The following is a 16,590-nucleotide window of genomic DNA, read 5'->3' as shown; positions in this document are numbered from 1 at the left end:
CATTTAACAGTCAGTTGCACCAGAAGCTTTTTTTTTGTTGAAGCAGAAGTCTTTGCGTTTCATCTTTATCAGGCAGCAATACTGAAGCGGGTTTCCAGCACTGAGAATATCTAAAGGCTTGAATAAGCTTGTGTTGTTTGCGAGCAGCCCTTGGAGACCAACAGCATATTAAACCAAAATGCCAGCGCTGTTTTTTAATATCACAAAGGGAGGGAGTGCTCTGTCTCTTTGCTGAGAAGGTTAGAGGGGAAAGGTGGTTCACAAAGAGTAACATCTTGTTGGCTCCAGCTTCAAATCCTTTTTCTGCATGTAAAATGTTGCTTTGGTTTGCAGTGAACTGAAAAACATGCTAGCTAGGGCTTGGCGATACATTGAATACAGGCAATTTTATTGCAATATCTTTTCTGATGGTATAAAATTAGGGAATATTGTGTATATCCTGATAATGTTAAAAGCTTAGCTTATAAAGACAGCAAGAAATTTCAAAGGTTTCTTTTTGCAACATGTCAAAACAGCATTTAGCTTTGTGGCTAATCACACATGTCTGTTGAGCGCCGAATGTATGTACTTTGTAACAATTGTTATTTTTTATAGCTAGGGGGGCAGAAAATCACCTTTTAAAAATGTTGGCGAGCAAATGGAAAAATATTGATATATGCATTTTTAGCCATATCACCTAGCCCTAGAGACAAACTGGTCTTTTAATCACATCAGTATATTGGAACAAATGGACAGTCATCATCGCCTGGAACGCAAGCAAGCCTTTCATGATTTCTCTTGACTTTGAGATGAAGTCTTTTTTTGCATTAATACCCTGAAAGGCATTGGCATGTTATCGGTTAAAAACTACCACTCCTGTGCGTTTTGTTGCCAGAGAAAGAACCTCATTTTGGCCGCAAGATGTCTCAGAACCTGACATTGGATCTCTTATTGAGGCACTTCCTAACAAACCGTTCAAGGCCTTCTGCTTGTCACCAGTCGGGAAGGACTTTCCCCAAGCTCGCCCGGCTCAGCAGCCAGGGTTATGTTGGCATGGCATCGCTTGTGTTGGCGATCAAGATGATATGCAGACTGGTTTCCCGTTCTTATCGTACTGGTACACCAACATCTTGATGCAGTGTGAGTTGGCTGGTGAGATCCATGGGCTGCTGGTGATAGAGAAGTTGTGACTGGCGTAAAAAGGTGGAGGCTGCTTCCTACATCGGAATAAGGCCTTTAGCACCGTGGCGGCCATCCTGCGGAAACGCTTGCTGATGAAGCAGTACAGGAAGAAGTTGACCCCGGTGTTAAGCAGCGCGAGCATGTTTGCCACATCCGTGACCAAGTGCAGCAATCTGGCCAGGCCAGGCGTCGCCGGCTCTGCCGTGTAAAGATGGTACAGGATCATGAGCGTGCGCGGCGCCCACAGAACGGCGAACACCGAGGTGATTGCCAGCAGGATTGCCGTGGTCTTTCCGGTTGAGTACCCTCGAAGACGGAAGCAGTTACGTCGGCAGCGGAGCTTGCGTACGATGATGGCGTTGAGCGAGAAGAAAACCGAGCAGGGGAGCAGGTAAACTGTGGCGCAGTGAACCCAAACCAATACGTGCTGCCCTGCACTGCTGCTACGGCCGCCGTTACTCGCTCCCGGGAGTCCGTGCCACAGCTCCGGCCACCAGTAATACGGGATGCTGGAGATAAGGCAGCCGGCGTACACCGCCAAGATCACTTTGCGGGTTCGGGCTGGGTAGGATACGGTGTGGTAGCGCAGCGGATGGCACACGGCGATGTAGCGGTCCACGGTCAGGGGCACCGTGATCCAGATGGAGGTGTGGATGGAGGAGAACTCCAGAACCTGCACTGCTTTGTTGAGCGAGTGAGGCAGAGGCGCTCCGAGAATAAAGTCCTCAAAAAGGAAGTCCACGAACACGATCAACAGCAGGACCAGGATGTCGGCTACGGCCAGGGCCAACAGGTAGTTATAGGAAGATTTCTGTCGCCGCAGCACCAGCTGAGAAAGGATGATCACCGTGAGGATGTTTGCTGAGGAGCGTGAGAAGAAATGGACAGAGATGGTGAGAAGAGAGAGGGGAGGGGCAGGTGAGAAAGTGATGAAGTCAGTCTGGCAGGATAATAAAAATGCTTCTTTATTAAACTTACGAGTGCAAGAATGAATCATACAATATTGCATTGAAATTGCAGCACCACAAATAGATAGAAAATATAGTTTTTTTCCACATCTACTGAACACAATCACATAATATATGCAAAGCAGTTGACTGACACACACATCACGTATACACTTGCCTTAATATGCATGCATTCACATGTACACGTTTACATTCATTTCTGTTCACATGCAGAAGAACATGAAGAATTCATTCATGTTCGAACACATGCATTTGTATTGCACAGTCAAACACATACATTCACACTCATGCACTGAAATTTACATGCACTGAAATCACATGCATGCATTCACAAGCACACTCTTAAAGTCACATGCATGTGTTTGAACGCATGCATTCACTCACATCCATACATTAACAATCCTCTGCATGTATTGACACACTCAAATTCACACATATGCACATTCATTTCACACACATGGACGTTCATGTTCACACACATGCACACTCAGTCATACACATTCACGTTCACATACATGTACACTCATTTATACACATGCACATTCATTTCACACACACTCATTCATACACATGCATATTCACGTTCACACACACTCATTCATACACATGCACATGCAGATGTTGGCACACGTGCACACACACACATACACGTGCAACATTCGCTTGTCATATACTTAAGAGATCTTGACCTTCTGAGACTTTGTCATTCAATTCGTCCCTCTTCTTCCTACCTGCCTGTTTTCCTCCACAGCTTTGACCTCTGTCTCATTGTGACCTTCTATAAAATCTGAACAAGCAGCAGCAACATGTGCACAATTACATCCAAACGCTTGTGCTTATGCAATGCTCTGCGTCCAGGTCACAATGACCCAGGAAAAAGACCCCTCTTCTAACGCTTTCACTGCTCTGCTTCCACCCAAGCCTGTATTGTTTGTTGCTCACGCTCAGGCAGAGTGAGATGTACGGGTATGAGAAATGACCAGCGACTGCCATTACCTCTCACTGTAATGAAAAGAGAGTGCACAACAAAAGTGCTGCCTTTGTTCAAGCCAAACAATTTAACACAGCGGGAGGATAAAGCCTCATTACAATAGACCTCAGGAAACATTCTGATGTGTTAACCTAAAAAGAAATTCGCAGCAAATTTCATACCTGTCGCCCCACTGTAGCCAATGGGCTGCTGTGTGGAAGGGTATACTGGATGAAAAACTTCAAAGTGTTTTGCACCCGTGGTGTGTCTCTGTCTGCCTGACAGTCATTTGGGCTGCTAATAAAGATGGAATTGGATTACATATGCCAGTCAGGAGTCTGGAGAATCACACTTCACAGTTCCAGAACATCAGCTGATTACAAATTACATAGACTCAAGCTTCAAACTCACACATTTGCATAAACACCTGCAATCTCCTGCACACAAGCATCCTTTTCAAGATGTATAGAAATATGGAGAGACAGACAGAGATGGGTTTGATCGACACATGTGCATAGTCTGTTCATAATCAAGTTTGAAGAAAAGTTCTCTTTTACCTTATCAGAAAAAAAGGCAAATCAAGCTATCTATCTCTCTCACAGTTGAACTTGTACATAAACACATTGCAGTCCTTAGAGCACTGTTCCCAGAGGAAAATGTTATTGCCTGTTTAGAGAATTAAAATGTTTTTAGGTTCATTTACGTAAATGTGGTTGGAGGAATAGCACTAGCATACTACTCTTATTATTTTTGCAGAAAAAGTATTAATCTAGATTGCGGTTCCAAATTCAGCATATGACTATCATTAAAGTCCTTTAAACCCATTAACATGTCTCACTTATAGATTTGGATTAAGCCCCATCCTCTACTCCTTCATTTTGGCAAATCCATGAGATCCTTCGTTAATTTGTATTTTATCGATACAAATGACTAAATAAATAATAACTCCTCCCCTCTTGAGTTTACAGCCAGGTTAAATGACGCACAAATGTGATACTGAATGCTAATTTGCTTTAAATCTCCCTTGTGCCTTTTTTGGACGCATTTTGGGAAGCATACAATGTTGCGTTCCTTGAATATACAGTTTCATTACAATTCGTTATAACCTCTCACATTACATTACATTTCCCATTGGTTTACAGACAGAAGTGAACAGTGCTTGGGAAGCTTGATTGGAAAAACTTTTTCGTGCACATTTCAGGAAACCTCCGTAGAGAGCGGGTGCAATCCTGTGTATGCTAATTTCAGAATAGGGCTGTGTTTGAAATCACCCCTTATACCCTCATTCACTATTCCCTACATTATACCACTAATATCGTTCACTTGAAGTGAAGGAGTGAATGAAAACAAGTGAGTGAATTCAGACACTGAGTGCGCTGGAAGGGCTGCCACATTTGTTTGTGCTGTTTAATAATCATTTGAAACTTAGCAAGCTCCAGTAGTAATGAAAAGATTGATCTTTGTCATGGAAAATACGTAGAAACCTTAATTGAACAATTTAATAAACAATTGAAAAGGAATCTATTCCTGTATAATATTACACTGGACCCACATTGGACCAGCGGTTTGGAAAATGGATGGATGATTCAGATGCGGGCGCCATCTTCTGGTCAGAAGCGGGAATTCATTCGACTCTCACAGTGCATTATGGGTATTGTCTAGCCGTTGAGCATACACTCATAGATGCGTCACTCGTATTGTTTTGAATGGGGAAAAGTGCAATGCTCAATATGGCGGAATAAGTCCCACCTTCTAAATAAGAGCCAATCGCCAATTGGTAAAGTCATCGCATCACTGCAGCTGCCGCTAGAAGCTCCGGTTCCTATAGAAGTTCCTATAGCTTACACATTAGCTTGATCCAGCCTGAAAAAATGTATGTTTTCTGTCATGATTTCAGCATTAGAAACAACATTTATGAGGCAGTTGTCAGATTTCATTGGTGATTTCAAATATGAAATTTAATCATAAGCTTGGCGAACAGTTTTAGTGAATTTGATGTTTCCCCTTTCAAAGAGATTAGGAGCTGCACTTGCATGACTGAGAGGCGTTTCAAAGATGGCCGCCGAATGAAATGACTCGTCTTAAAGGGACTTTGATAACGTCCGCTATGGTTCTTTTGTCCACTACAAATGGCGGTCCCTTCAAATAGTGCACCGGTCCAATCTAAGGGTATGGGGCAATTTTGGACACAGCCAAAGTCTGATCGACTTCATTCGGCGCTGCGCAGACCAATCGGTATATGACATCAGAGTATCGTGAGAGTAATTTTAAAGGAGAACTTGGTAACTTTTTTAACTTAATAAAACTGTCTAGAAATCATTTGGATGGTTAAACAACCTGTTCTGGTGATATTGGTGACTTTCCCCGCTCCCCCCAGCGTTCCCAGGCGGAAAACCAACCTTGCAACTTGGGCACTACCGTCCCGGCAAGACAGAAATTGGAAGTCTCGTGAGAAGCGAGAACGAGCGCGAGCGCGAAACACAAATTGCTTTACGGCAATTCAACATAAACACACGCATGTATGATGTATTACCAGATTTTACCCACCTCAATAGACATAGCTCCACACGATACAGTTGGCTTGCTCCGATCAAAACAAACGCACATGAGCAGCGGTAGAGAGGGGGAGGAGGCCGCCGCAAGTGAGTTTTTTACGACCGTGTTGTGAAATATACGCCCCACCACAGCTGTAGGGGGAGCTCGTGGGGAAAACATGCGACAACAAAAGGGAAAATCAGCGAAGAAGTGACTAGAGTTCGCTAGAGTTGCCGAGTTCTCCTTTAAAGCTAGAGCCGCCAGCTCTTTAATCGCTCACAGTTCTTTGATGTCATACATTTGTCATACATGTCTGTGCAGTGCCGTTTCAAGTTTAAAAAAGCTAATTATTAGTCTTAAATATATTATTATCGTCAAATGATTCTGCACAGTTTTGAATTCTGACTCATCTATATTGTCCATATATTCCAGGCTACAGAACCTTCATCTCTAATGTCTAGTGACGGCCCAGGATTGAGCTATAAAATGAATATGAATTAAATGAAATGATATGTGAGTTCATTTGAGTTGAGCAAATCTGAGCACAATTGAGGGCTCCTCTGAAACGTGGAATCTTTTATAAAGAGAAAATCCTGAGATTCAAGAGACATGTCTCCTCTCGATGGCATTGCTTTCTAAAGAAACAATAGAGATCTCATTTTAGATTTGTCTTTCTTTTCTACAGGCTACACAAAACAAGCTTTCCGGTGTCAAACTCACTCCATTTTTCCCTTTTTTATTTTTATGTGATTCACTAACAGGATAATGAAGGTTATTTTTGTGTCTGTGTTCAGTGACAACAGCCTGAACTGTATTATAACAGAAAATAAATTCAGTTTGATTTCCTCTTCAACTTGCTATATTGTTTTTTGTCATACTAATGGATATTATATGTGAAACTGAATGACTCACTTCTCTCTCATGTGCATCTAATTCTGTAGTTTTTTTAAAAATTCAGTATTATCAGTTTAAGATGTGTTTTTTTCCCCCTAGTCTTAAACATTTAATGTTGAGTGTTAATTTAATTCTGTCAGTTTATCTCAGTGAGTCTTTAAGTATTCAGACTGTGAATCTGTATGTCCTTGGCTGTGTGGATCAGTTTGTCTTGCAGACGTCGTGTCTATGTGTGTTCAGGTGTATCAGAGTGTCACTAAGGCTGCAGTCAAAAATAAAACCCAGATTCACCAAATCCCACTCTCAACTCCCAGTTTTACTTTCCTTATCCGGTTTATTCTTCCTTTATACTCCACTGTCCATTGTACTTTTGTTTGTGGATTTCGCTTTCTCTGGATTAATCTCTCCAGATGCTCTGCTGTGAATGTACTTTATTTAGACAAACAAAAGGGATGCACTGCGCCCTGGAGGTCGTACATTTCCTGGCATTTCCATTTAGCTGGTCAACATTGTAAGCATATTGATTTCACTTGACTCCTGTCTTTATGCAGGTCTCTGCAGGGTCCAGAACAGGAGCAACCGATTTTAATGTCTCAGTTTGCTTTGAATTCAATTCACATGTTTTTGTGTCAGAATGGAAAACTAGTGTATTGCTTACACTACATACTTGATTCTGCATGTTTTTCGTTCATAAAGTAGTAGGTAGTCCACAGTTTTGGCAGACATTTTATAATGTTGTCACATTACCTTGCGATGTTGGGGGTTTCATTCAATTAGTGACATCTTACTTGCTTTTTTTTTTTTTTTTTTTGCATCGTAAAATTGTCTAAACTTTTGTCAGTTCAAATAAATAACGAGTCTGTAATAATGAAACTGTGCAAAATATGCATATACTGCAGAAACTCAAAAGAAGCATTGCTGATGAGATCTCTTTACTATCTCATTTGTTTGTCCTGGATACCAATGTGGCCCACCTAGTTTTAAGAAGCTTGTTCGTCGATCAGATCACAAGTAGAGTAGACGGCATTAAATACAGGTGTAAATGGGGTCTAAAACTTGTTGAGCTTTTGACCACTTCCAGAGATGAAAACGCAAACAGCCACAAAAGATGCTAACTCTCCACATACTGACCTAATGAGTAAATATTATGGGAAGTGCGCTAGACATATGGGATTTAAACTTGGTCAGCTAAAGATCCAAGTTTGGTTTAAAGATGAAAAACATACCAATCACAATGTTCTCTCAACATTCCTGATTTCTAACACACACTCACAGTGTTCGGCTGGTCTTGCGGCTTTCAGAGCAGAAACAAAAACTGCTATTCTCCATATGTTTTTCTGTTGTCTCCCGGCAAGTTCATATGTGACCCTGGTCCACAAAACCAGTCACATGGGTCAATTTTTTGAAATTGAGATATATATATATATATATATATATATATATATATATATATATATATATATATATATATGTATCATGTATGTATATATGTATGTATATATATATCATCTGAAAGCTGAATAAATAAACTTTCCATTGATGTATGGTTTGTTAGATAGGAGTATAATTGGCCGTGATACAACTATTTGAAAATCTGGAATCTCAGGGTGTAAAAAAATCGAAACATTGAGAAAATCGCCTTTAAAGTTGTCCATTTATGTTCGCGATTATGCTGCATTCGCTCACAAAAATATATTTTTTATATACGGTATATATACGGTAGGAAATTTACAAAATATCTTCATGGAACATGATCTTTACTTAATATCCTAATGATTTTTGGCATAAAAGAAAAATTTGACCCCTACAATGTATTGTTGGCTATTGCCATAAATATACCTATGCTACTTTTGACTAGTTTTGTGATCCAGGGTCACATATGTAAATTATGCGAGCTTATTTTGTCCATTAGATTGAAAGATCTGAAAAAGAATACATACATTTACCCACCCATAGATCCTTACCTCGAAGAAATCAGGACAGAAGTGGTTGAAAGTGGACAAAAGAGACAGATTAAAACACCAGGTGTAAACAGGAATGTGTTTCCCTCGTCTACTTGTGATCCGATCAACCAAAACGCATCTTAATACCAGGTGTAAACAGGGCCTTAGATTACATTGGCCCTCATTTATCAATCTTGCGTAGAAACGGGCGTATATATTGGCGTAAGATTATGCTTACACTCTTCTCATCGCCTGATTTATGAAGCTGTGCGTACGTTTGAAATTCTGGTGTACGCAATACCTGCCCTTGATAAATGCCGCGGCTGAAATCGATCGTCATTAGAATAACACGCCCCTATATATTCAAGTCTCCGCTCCCCCCACGCCCTCATTTTACGCCATGGACACACGGAAGACGGCAAAGAAGAGAAACTTCTTTGAGAAAGAGAAAGCGAAACCAGGGAAGTGGAAAGAAACAAAATAGATTTCTAGATTTTTATTATTATTTTTTATTATAATATTTATTATTAATGACGCTTATTGTTATTTAGAAGAAGAATGTCGTTATTATTATTATTTGTATTATTATTATTATTATTGTTTAAAATAAGAAGAATGGCATTTTTATTATTTTGTCAGTCTGAATTATTTTTTTGGGCCTTTCATTACTAAACCCAGTCCGTGCACACCTGCCGGGCCTAACCCTGGCCTAACCATCGTTTCAAAGAATAGTACAACAGCGAGCGCGTCGAGTATAAACGCCTCGTCCGTTTGGGGAGGTGCGCGCGCAGTCTGCGGAGACTCGCGCTGCGGAGCCAGGCTAAAGTATAAACAAGGCTTGAATCGTCAGGTAAAGCGCACAGGCTCGCAACTGAAGGAATACATATGCCTACAATTCAAATGCTTTGGTAAATTCACACAAATTAAACATTTTAGTCCATGTTGCACAAAAATAAACACTGAAGTTTATAATTACTATGTTGTTGTTTTTTTTACAGTGGGTCATAATATATTATATCTTTTAGTATGTCAATGCGTTTTGTGGTGTTAGGAATTGTTTTTCTGCGCATTCCCACACTCAAAACGTGCGTACACCACCTCCTGAGCTGGCGTAGGATTTGAGCGTGCCGTACGCCAACGTCCATATTGATAAATCTCAAAGTCACCGTGGTTTTGGGTGTACGCCAGGTGTACGCTGGAAATTTGGTGTACGCACTTTTGATAAATGAGGGCCATTGAGAGCAAATTGAGACTTTAGCAAAAGTCTCCTGCTTCTCAGATGTTTCTCCTATGAATGAGATCCCAGTAATCTCACATGAATCTCTAAGAGTTTCAGGAAAGATCTTAACGTTGTCTCAAACTGTGCTCAGATTTAACAAGATAAAGTTTGCAATGAACTTTTCCCTCTGGGTTCAGCAACTCTCAGGTTTCCAGACTTTCTGATGGTCCTGACCCAAACACAAAAAAAGCTCACAAGCACTTTCCTCACCGAGGCGGTGAGCTCTCAAAGAGCCCCGGATCGTTTACCTAAATTGAAAATCATTGGCTCCACCTCTTAAGTGGCAAATAACACCACCAGGGTAATGTAGAGCCGGCGAGAGGATCGTTACTGTGGATCTGTGACCTTCCAGCAGACGAGGATCGTTACTGTGGATCTGTGACCTTCCAGCAGACGCAGTATAGTCACTCTCTGGATAAAAACCCTTCATCTTCAATAGAAATCACCAAAACACATAAATCAAACAGTCCTTCAGTTAAAAAAGGCAATAAGACCAACCGCTTCCAATTAGTGACCTTTGAGCTTAACCTCCAGCGAACAATCGAACAGGCATGAGCTCATCTCAACACACTCGTATTTCTGTGGTTTCTACTGTTTCGGGTATAAAATGTTCTTCGAATTTCATTAAACTGTAAATTACAGGTTCTCACAAGTTGCCACTCAGTTCACAGCCATGCAGCTGAACTTGAAGTTATTTGAAGGAAATTATTATAATTCTTTTAAGCATAATGAGCATGTGACAGTTGGCATGTGTCAAATTTAAATAGCTTCTGACACCTGAACGTTGCCGAACTGTCTTTGACGTCAATGTCTCTTCCTTTTTAAAAGACTACTTAATTTGCTGCTCTAAATATGCACAATTAATTGCACATTATCATTTGCATTTAGCATATTTTTGTTTCAGAACAGACATGCAACCCACTGCTATACTTCATGGTCGTGTTAAACCACAATATTTTTTAATCATTCGTACGCAATTTTACCATTAACTGGTGATCTACATGAAATATTTGCATTTTTTTAAAAAAAGGACAGAATTGCAAAAGCAAAAAGGTGATTAAAAATTATACATTTACAATGTACACTTTCCTTCAGACATTATTTTAAAATGTAACATTCCTTGTTATATAAATGTTATTTGTTACTTCTGTTAAAACAACCTCACTTTTTACCTTCTTTCTCTTTAATCACACATGCTTTTAGTCAACCTCTCTCTCTTTCCACTCTCTTCCTATCCGTTCTCCGTGTTTTTCTCACTTTCTGTGCACAATGCCTTTGAGAGGTTTCTCTTCTTCACCTCTATCTACCCAAAATCACTGCCAGGTGTGATGACTTTCACACAGTGTTGAATAAAGACTCTAATCTCGTCTCATCACGCTTCTTGTTTGTCCCAGAAACCCGCATCAAGAGTCGGAAATTCAAGCCGCTATTTAGCAGTTGAGCAACAGGAAGACTGACTGCCTCCGAAAGCAAATGAAAATATTTGTGTAAACTGCTCAGGCTGAGTGCTTCGCTCAAGGGCACAGTGATTTATCTCAATCTGACAAAGAAATCATTCCGCTGAAACTGTGCCACACGCCATCCGACCTGAGAGGGAAGCTTAGATTAAATATGCAGCACACCTGCAAATAATACCAATTGTCATAAATGAGTAATCAACCTCCAATTGTGTAGGGACAAAATATAATTTTAGTCTCCAAACGGGTGAATATTAAACGCCGGAGGCCAATTATTAATATGATGTCTAATCAAGATGTCTGATGCATCATCTGTCTTGCTTCCCAGGTCATTCCAGTTAGAGCCGGAACTAATTTCATCATCTGTGGAATAACAGGTATTTCTTGCTGATTTATGATTACAAGCCCGTGAAAATGATGTGTGACTGTATTCTGTCCTGTCACACAGATGACCTTTGGAAACACTGTTTTCCCACAGTTCTGATGGCAGTTGCGTCCCACAAGGTTACGGACAATTTCGTCAAGGATGTTACTAATCAAGATTAAGTGGGACCAAAGACAACACTTTAAGAATCTGCTTGAAAAAAAACAGCTCGGCCTCAAATGTGAATATTTATCCAAAAAGACAAAAGCATGCATAAACATACATTGTGCACTACGCAATCAAGATTTTAAACATACATTGTGCACTACGCAATCAAGATTTTAAGAAGCTGCATGGAAAAACTGTATTGATAGATTACAAATGTGAATATCGGAGGCAAAGCATTTCTCTCACCCCAATGCAGTTCACAATTACACAAAGTCATGCATAAGGCCATGCATTAAATAATACAAATTTGATGAAAGATTGATCACCCACAAATGTGAATACTGGGGACGATGCACTCCTCTCACACCATGCACTTCATAAATACATGCATGAAAACATACAATGTGCACTAGTAATCTTTCTTGTGTCTTTCTTACCAGGCAGGCCGAGGCACAGCAAGGAACTGTAGTAAATGACGGGAAACTGTCCGAGAGGGCAACCGCGAGGACTCCAAGAACTGGAGTTGGTGGACAGTACGGTGAAGATGTGGCTGTGCTCCATGGCCTCTCTGCCCTCCTTCTTTAAGCTCCAGAGAGGAGACGAACCACAGCCGAACCACAGCCGGACCGGACCGCAGGACACGCAGAGGGAGAGCCGGCTGGCACGTGTGAGAGCCAGAGAACGACCGCGTGTGTGTGTGTGCGTGGAAGAGAGACGCAGACGATGAGAGGAGATGAAGTCGGCGATGTGATGGGAAGAGAGGCAGGGATGTGAGGAAGAGTGTGTGTGTGAGGAGAGGTGGAGGAGACAGAGAGAGAGCGAAAGAGAGAGAGAAAGAGGAGGGGGGTGTTGAGAGCTGGTGAGAATGAAATCTGGGGAGGCATGAACGCAAAAAGGGTGAAAATAAGTGAGAGAAAGGAGGGGGGTGTGAAGGAGAAGAACATTGGAAGAGCAAGAGGCGTGAAGTGAGGAAGAGACGATTCATGTTGACACCACCGAGAGGTGATTTTTTATTTTTATTTTTTTCAGTGGTGACACACTCGTGCAGTGAAGAGTGACCCAGTCCTGAATAAGAGCTGTAGCATGACTCGACTAGTTCACACCAGTTACATGTACAGTACGTCCACAGCACACAGTGATGCTTAGCATTTTGGCATTTTGTGAAGTTGTCATTATGTTGGGAAACATTAAAAGCTAGATGTTTTTATTAATAATTATTATTTAAATTATTTTGTTTGCTGTCACAAAACTTTAGAAAATTATCATCATAATATGTATCATTATTATTATTAGGGATGTTCTGATACCACTTCTTTCCAGAACATGTAAAATACAGTACTTGATGATTATTTTTATTTTATTTTTTTTTGGTACTTGTACAATAATTTTTTTGTATTTGCAATACCGATTTCTGATACCTGAACCAAAAGAATATTAATCACATTAGTTGCTTTATTTTGTTTATTAAATAGATGTTGCCTTCCAAGTCTTTTTAACTGGTGATTTTCATGCCTGTTAAAATGTATTATACGAGCTTCTGTTACTTCTGTTACTGTTACAAGTCAGTACTGAAGTGTCAACTAGTCTCTCCTCTTCCGCCAGATCCAGGCCGTATCCAGATCCGATGAAGGACCTGCGCCTGGACGCGACGACAACGCAGTCCTGAAGTGTCAACCAGTCTCTCCGTTTACTGAAGTGAGGTGGACCCCGGCCGTATCCAGATCAGATGGTGGATCTGCACCTGGACCCAACCATGACGCATCCCTGAAGTGCCAGCCTCATCAGCCCTGTGAAGGCCTCATCGACACGACCAATCTGACTTCTGACCTGCCTGGATCATAATCATACACTGTTCGCTCGTTGGCCAGAGGAGAACTGGCCCCGACTGAGCCTGGGTTCTCCCAAGGTTTTTTTCTCCATTCTGTCACCTGATGGAGTTTTGGTTCCTTGCCACTGTTGCCTTGGCTTTTGGCTTGCTTAGTTGGGGACATTTAATAGTCAACAGTATTATTGATCTGCCTTATTAAGGGTGGATGATGATGTAATTTTCTTCTAGAAACAAACTTTGTTGTATTATTTTCATGTTATCAATGTGAAGCTGCTTTGATACAATCTGTATTGTAAAAAGCGCTATATAAATAAAGGTGACTTGACTTGACTTTCTCTGTTCATTTAATTGTTGTGTTGTATTGTGTATTTTATTTCCGGGGTCATGGCATCGATTTTTTTTTAACTATTTTAATATGGTCCTTAAGGTTCACTTATAATGTTAAAATGTTTTGTTAATATTTTCAACCTTCATTCTGACTTAATTTTTAACGGGCGGCTCCTTTAAGGCTTGTCAATATACGGCCACTGTAATGATTGGCTGACTTCATTGAATAGGAAACCGTATCAACGGCCACTCACTATTGCATGCCAGTAAGTGTTTGAAAACATTATCACTATAAAACCGTCTTTTACAGATTAAGCATTATGAAATCATTTACTTACCATTTGATTTAGATTCAATACAGCCGACTGCTTCATCTTTCAACAAAAGTTTCTTTGCAAACTTTATATTACACTGTGCCTTGTTTACAAAATAAAATGCTCCGAATCAACATAAAATCATCCGATGCGATCCGGGACGCCATTAAAATAGACCATCCCATTGTTCCTGATGCTGGGATCCGTCTAAAGTCCCGACAGAAATGAGTAAATTAGCTGTTTGAATAGCACATGTCAAAATGAAAGTTATTTTACTCTTACATTTACTCTTCCATCCAGTGTAGACAGCGTCAGTGATTTTAATGGGTTTATTTGCTTTTGATGCGACGCTCATATCCAGTGTTGGCAAACGTCAGTCATTAAGCATCTGAACTCCAGTAGGCGGGGCCTGTGATGCGATGATGTTAAACTATTCGTCGATGTCTTGCTCTGAAGGCAGTCATATGCAAATGAATTTGCCCATGTGACGTCGCAAATCCCGCAATGTACAATGAGCCTTTTTTTTTTTTTTTTTTTTTGCAGCTTGATTAAATAAATGCTTTTTTTATGAGAAGGATGTTTAAAGCAACTTGCAGGATGTTTTAATGGCACAAAGACCTCTTATATGTCAAAAGATCAAGGCAAATTTGATTTTTCATGTCATAAGCCCATTAAATGGCAGAGTGCCGATTAGAGCTGCCACAGTGCAGAGTTACTGTAATCACATGACATTTTCCGGTAATAAGAATAATTATATTATTCATCCAAATATTTTTTTTTATTCTTTTGCTTGGTTTAACAAAAACGTTAAAATAAAGCAACATTGAAAATCAAATTGAATATTAATAATACAAATATGTGCCCATATATATATATATATATATATATATATATATATATATATATGTATGTATATATATATATATGTGTGTGTATGTATATGTGTATATGTATATATATATATACATACAGTGCACTTTTGTGGAAATGTTGTTTATCTTTGACTTTATCACTTTATCAGTAAATATTAAACACGTTTTTTTTTATTTTATTTTTTATGATAGTATCTTACATTTAAAGATACTTTTCTGAACAAAATGTGAGTGGTGCTACAATAACAATATGAAATTTTATGAATATGAAGAAAGAACAAGTTAGGCCAGTGGTTCTCAACCTCTCCTGCAGGGACCCCCTGACAGGCCATGTTCCTGTTTTAACCCTAAAATGGCACACATGATTCAATTAATGAGTAGTTATTAGCGTAGGAAGAGTAATTAGTCAATTAATCAATTAGTCAACTACTCATTAAGCCTTGAATTAATTGAATCAGGTGTGCCATTTCAGGGTTAAAACAGAAACATGGCCTGTCAGGGGGTCCCTGCAAGAGAGGTTGAGAACCACAGAGTTAAAATGTTCAAAACCAACATAAATGAACAACCTTGGTGTAGCAGAACCCTAAATGTGAGTTCACAGCATAACACAGCACATTATTTTCCTATCATTACATTTGCATAAATAATCATTTAGATACCAGTCAAATGCAGCAGTGATTAAATTTGTGTGACAGTGATGGAAAGCACATGCACACCATTGCTGTGGGTCACAGAGTGCATTTCTTCAGCACCTGTTTACTTTGCATACTTGATCAGTCATATGTGTGATGTGGAACGGAGAAGGCTGATTTTCTCCATGCCGTCATTCTCATAAAGTCATTTTCCCAGTAAATGAGTGTGAAGGGATGGAGAGAACACGGTCCGTTTAATAAAATATAGCTCAGTGATGCGCATTGATTACCGAGAGCGACAGGATGGCAGGTCTTTCCTCATGTTCACACACAGGCCTGAGGCTAAATGGAGCAAACACTGCTCAATGATCTACTTTACTGATACTCACTGCTTCTTAGACTGCAGAAGAACAGATCTTTAAAAACAATAATAACTAATATGAATACATTTTTTTAAAATATCGATTTGATTTGAATAATAATCTCTAGATGAGACTATATTGTATCACTCTAACAAAGCTTCACTATTATTATGGCACAAGTTCATTACAGAAAGACATAGAAAGAGATTCCATCTCTAACAGCATTATCCATCAGCACGGCTCTTAGCGACAGACTGTATTAATAATGAATCGCAAGCTTTAATAGCGGCCCGGTATGCATAACTGTTAAATTAGATGTTTGATTTCTGTAAAGGGTTCAAGGAGTTCACACATGGCTTTTCATTTGTCTGCTGTCACTCTCTCGCTTGCGTTTACCCGTGTAAGAAAAAGGTGGGCGATGAAAAGATTTAATAAAGAAATCGAAATTAGAATTCCTCCAGGTAAAAAAAAAAAATGGGTAAATGCGAAATAGACAGTGAGGAGAACAGCATCACA

At 39.9% G+C, this 16,590-nt stretch overlaps 1 protein-coding gene across 1 annotated transcript; it reads right to left on the bottom strand.

Moving 5' to 3' along the window:
* Positions 1 to 1,054: 1,054 nt before the first annotated feature.
* Positions 1,055 to 12,300, bottom strand: gpr139 (G protein-coupled receptor 139; the record flags this gene model as incomplete). Its single annotated transcript, XM_081364220.1, has 2 exons — positions 1,055 to 2,022; positions 12,177 to 12,300. 2 exons carry the CDS (start codon positions 12,298 to 12,300, stop codon positions 1,055 to 1,057), a joined length of 1,092 nt encoding a protein of 363 aa, XP_081220346.1.
* Between the last annotated feature and the right edge of the window lie 4,290 nt (positions 12,301 to 16,590).

The sequence above is a fragment of the Scardinius erythrophthalmus genome (assembly GCF_964197995.2).
Source record: "Scardinius erythrophthalmus genome assembly, chromosome: 1".
In the NCBI taxonomy this organism is placed as follows: domain Eukaryota; kingdom Metazoa; phylum Chordata; class Actinopteri; order Cypriniformes; family Leuciscidae; genus Scardinius; species Scardinius erythrophthalmus.
The sequence above is the reverse complement of the archived record's forward strand: the minus strand, read 5'-3'. Positions and strand labels throughout refer to the sequence as shown.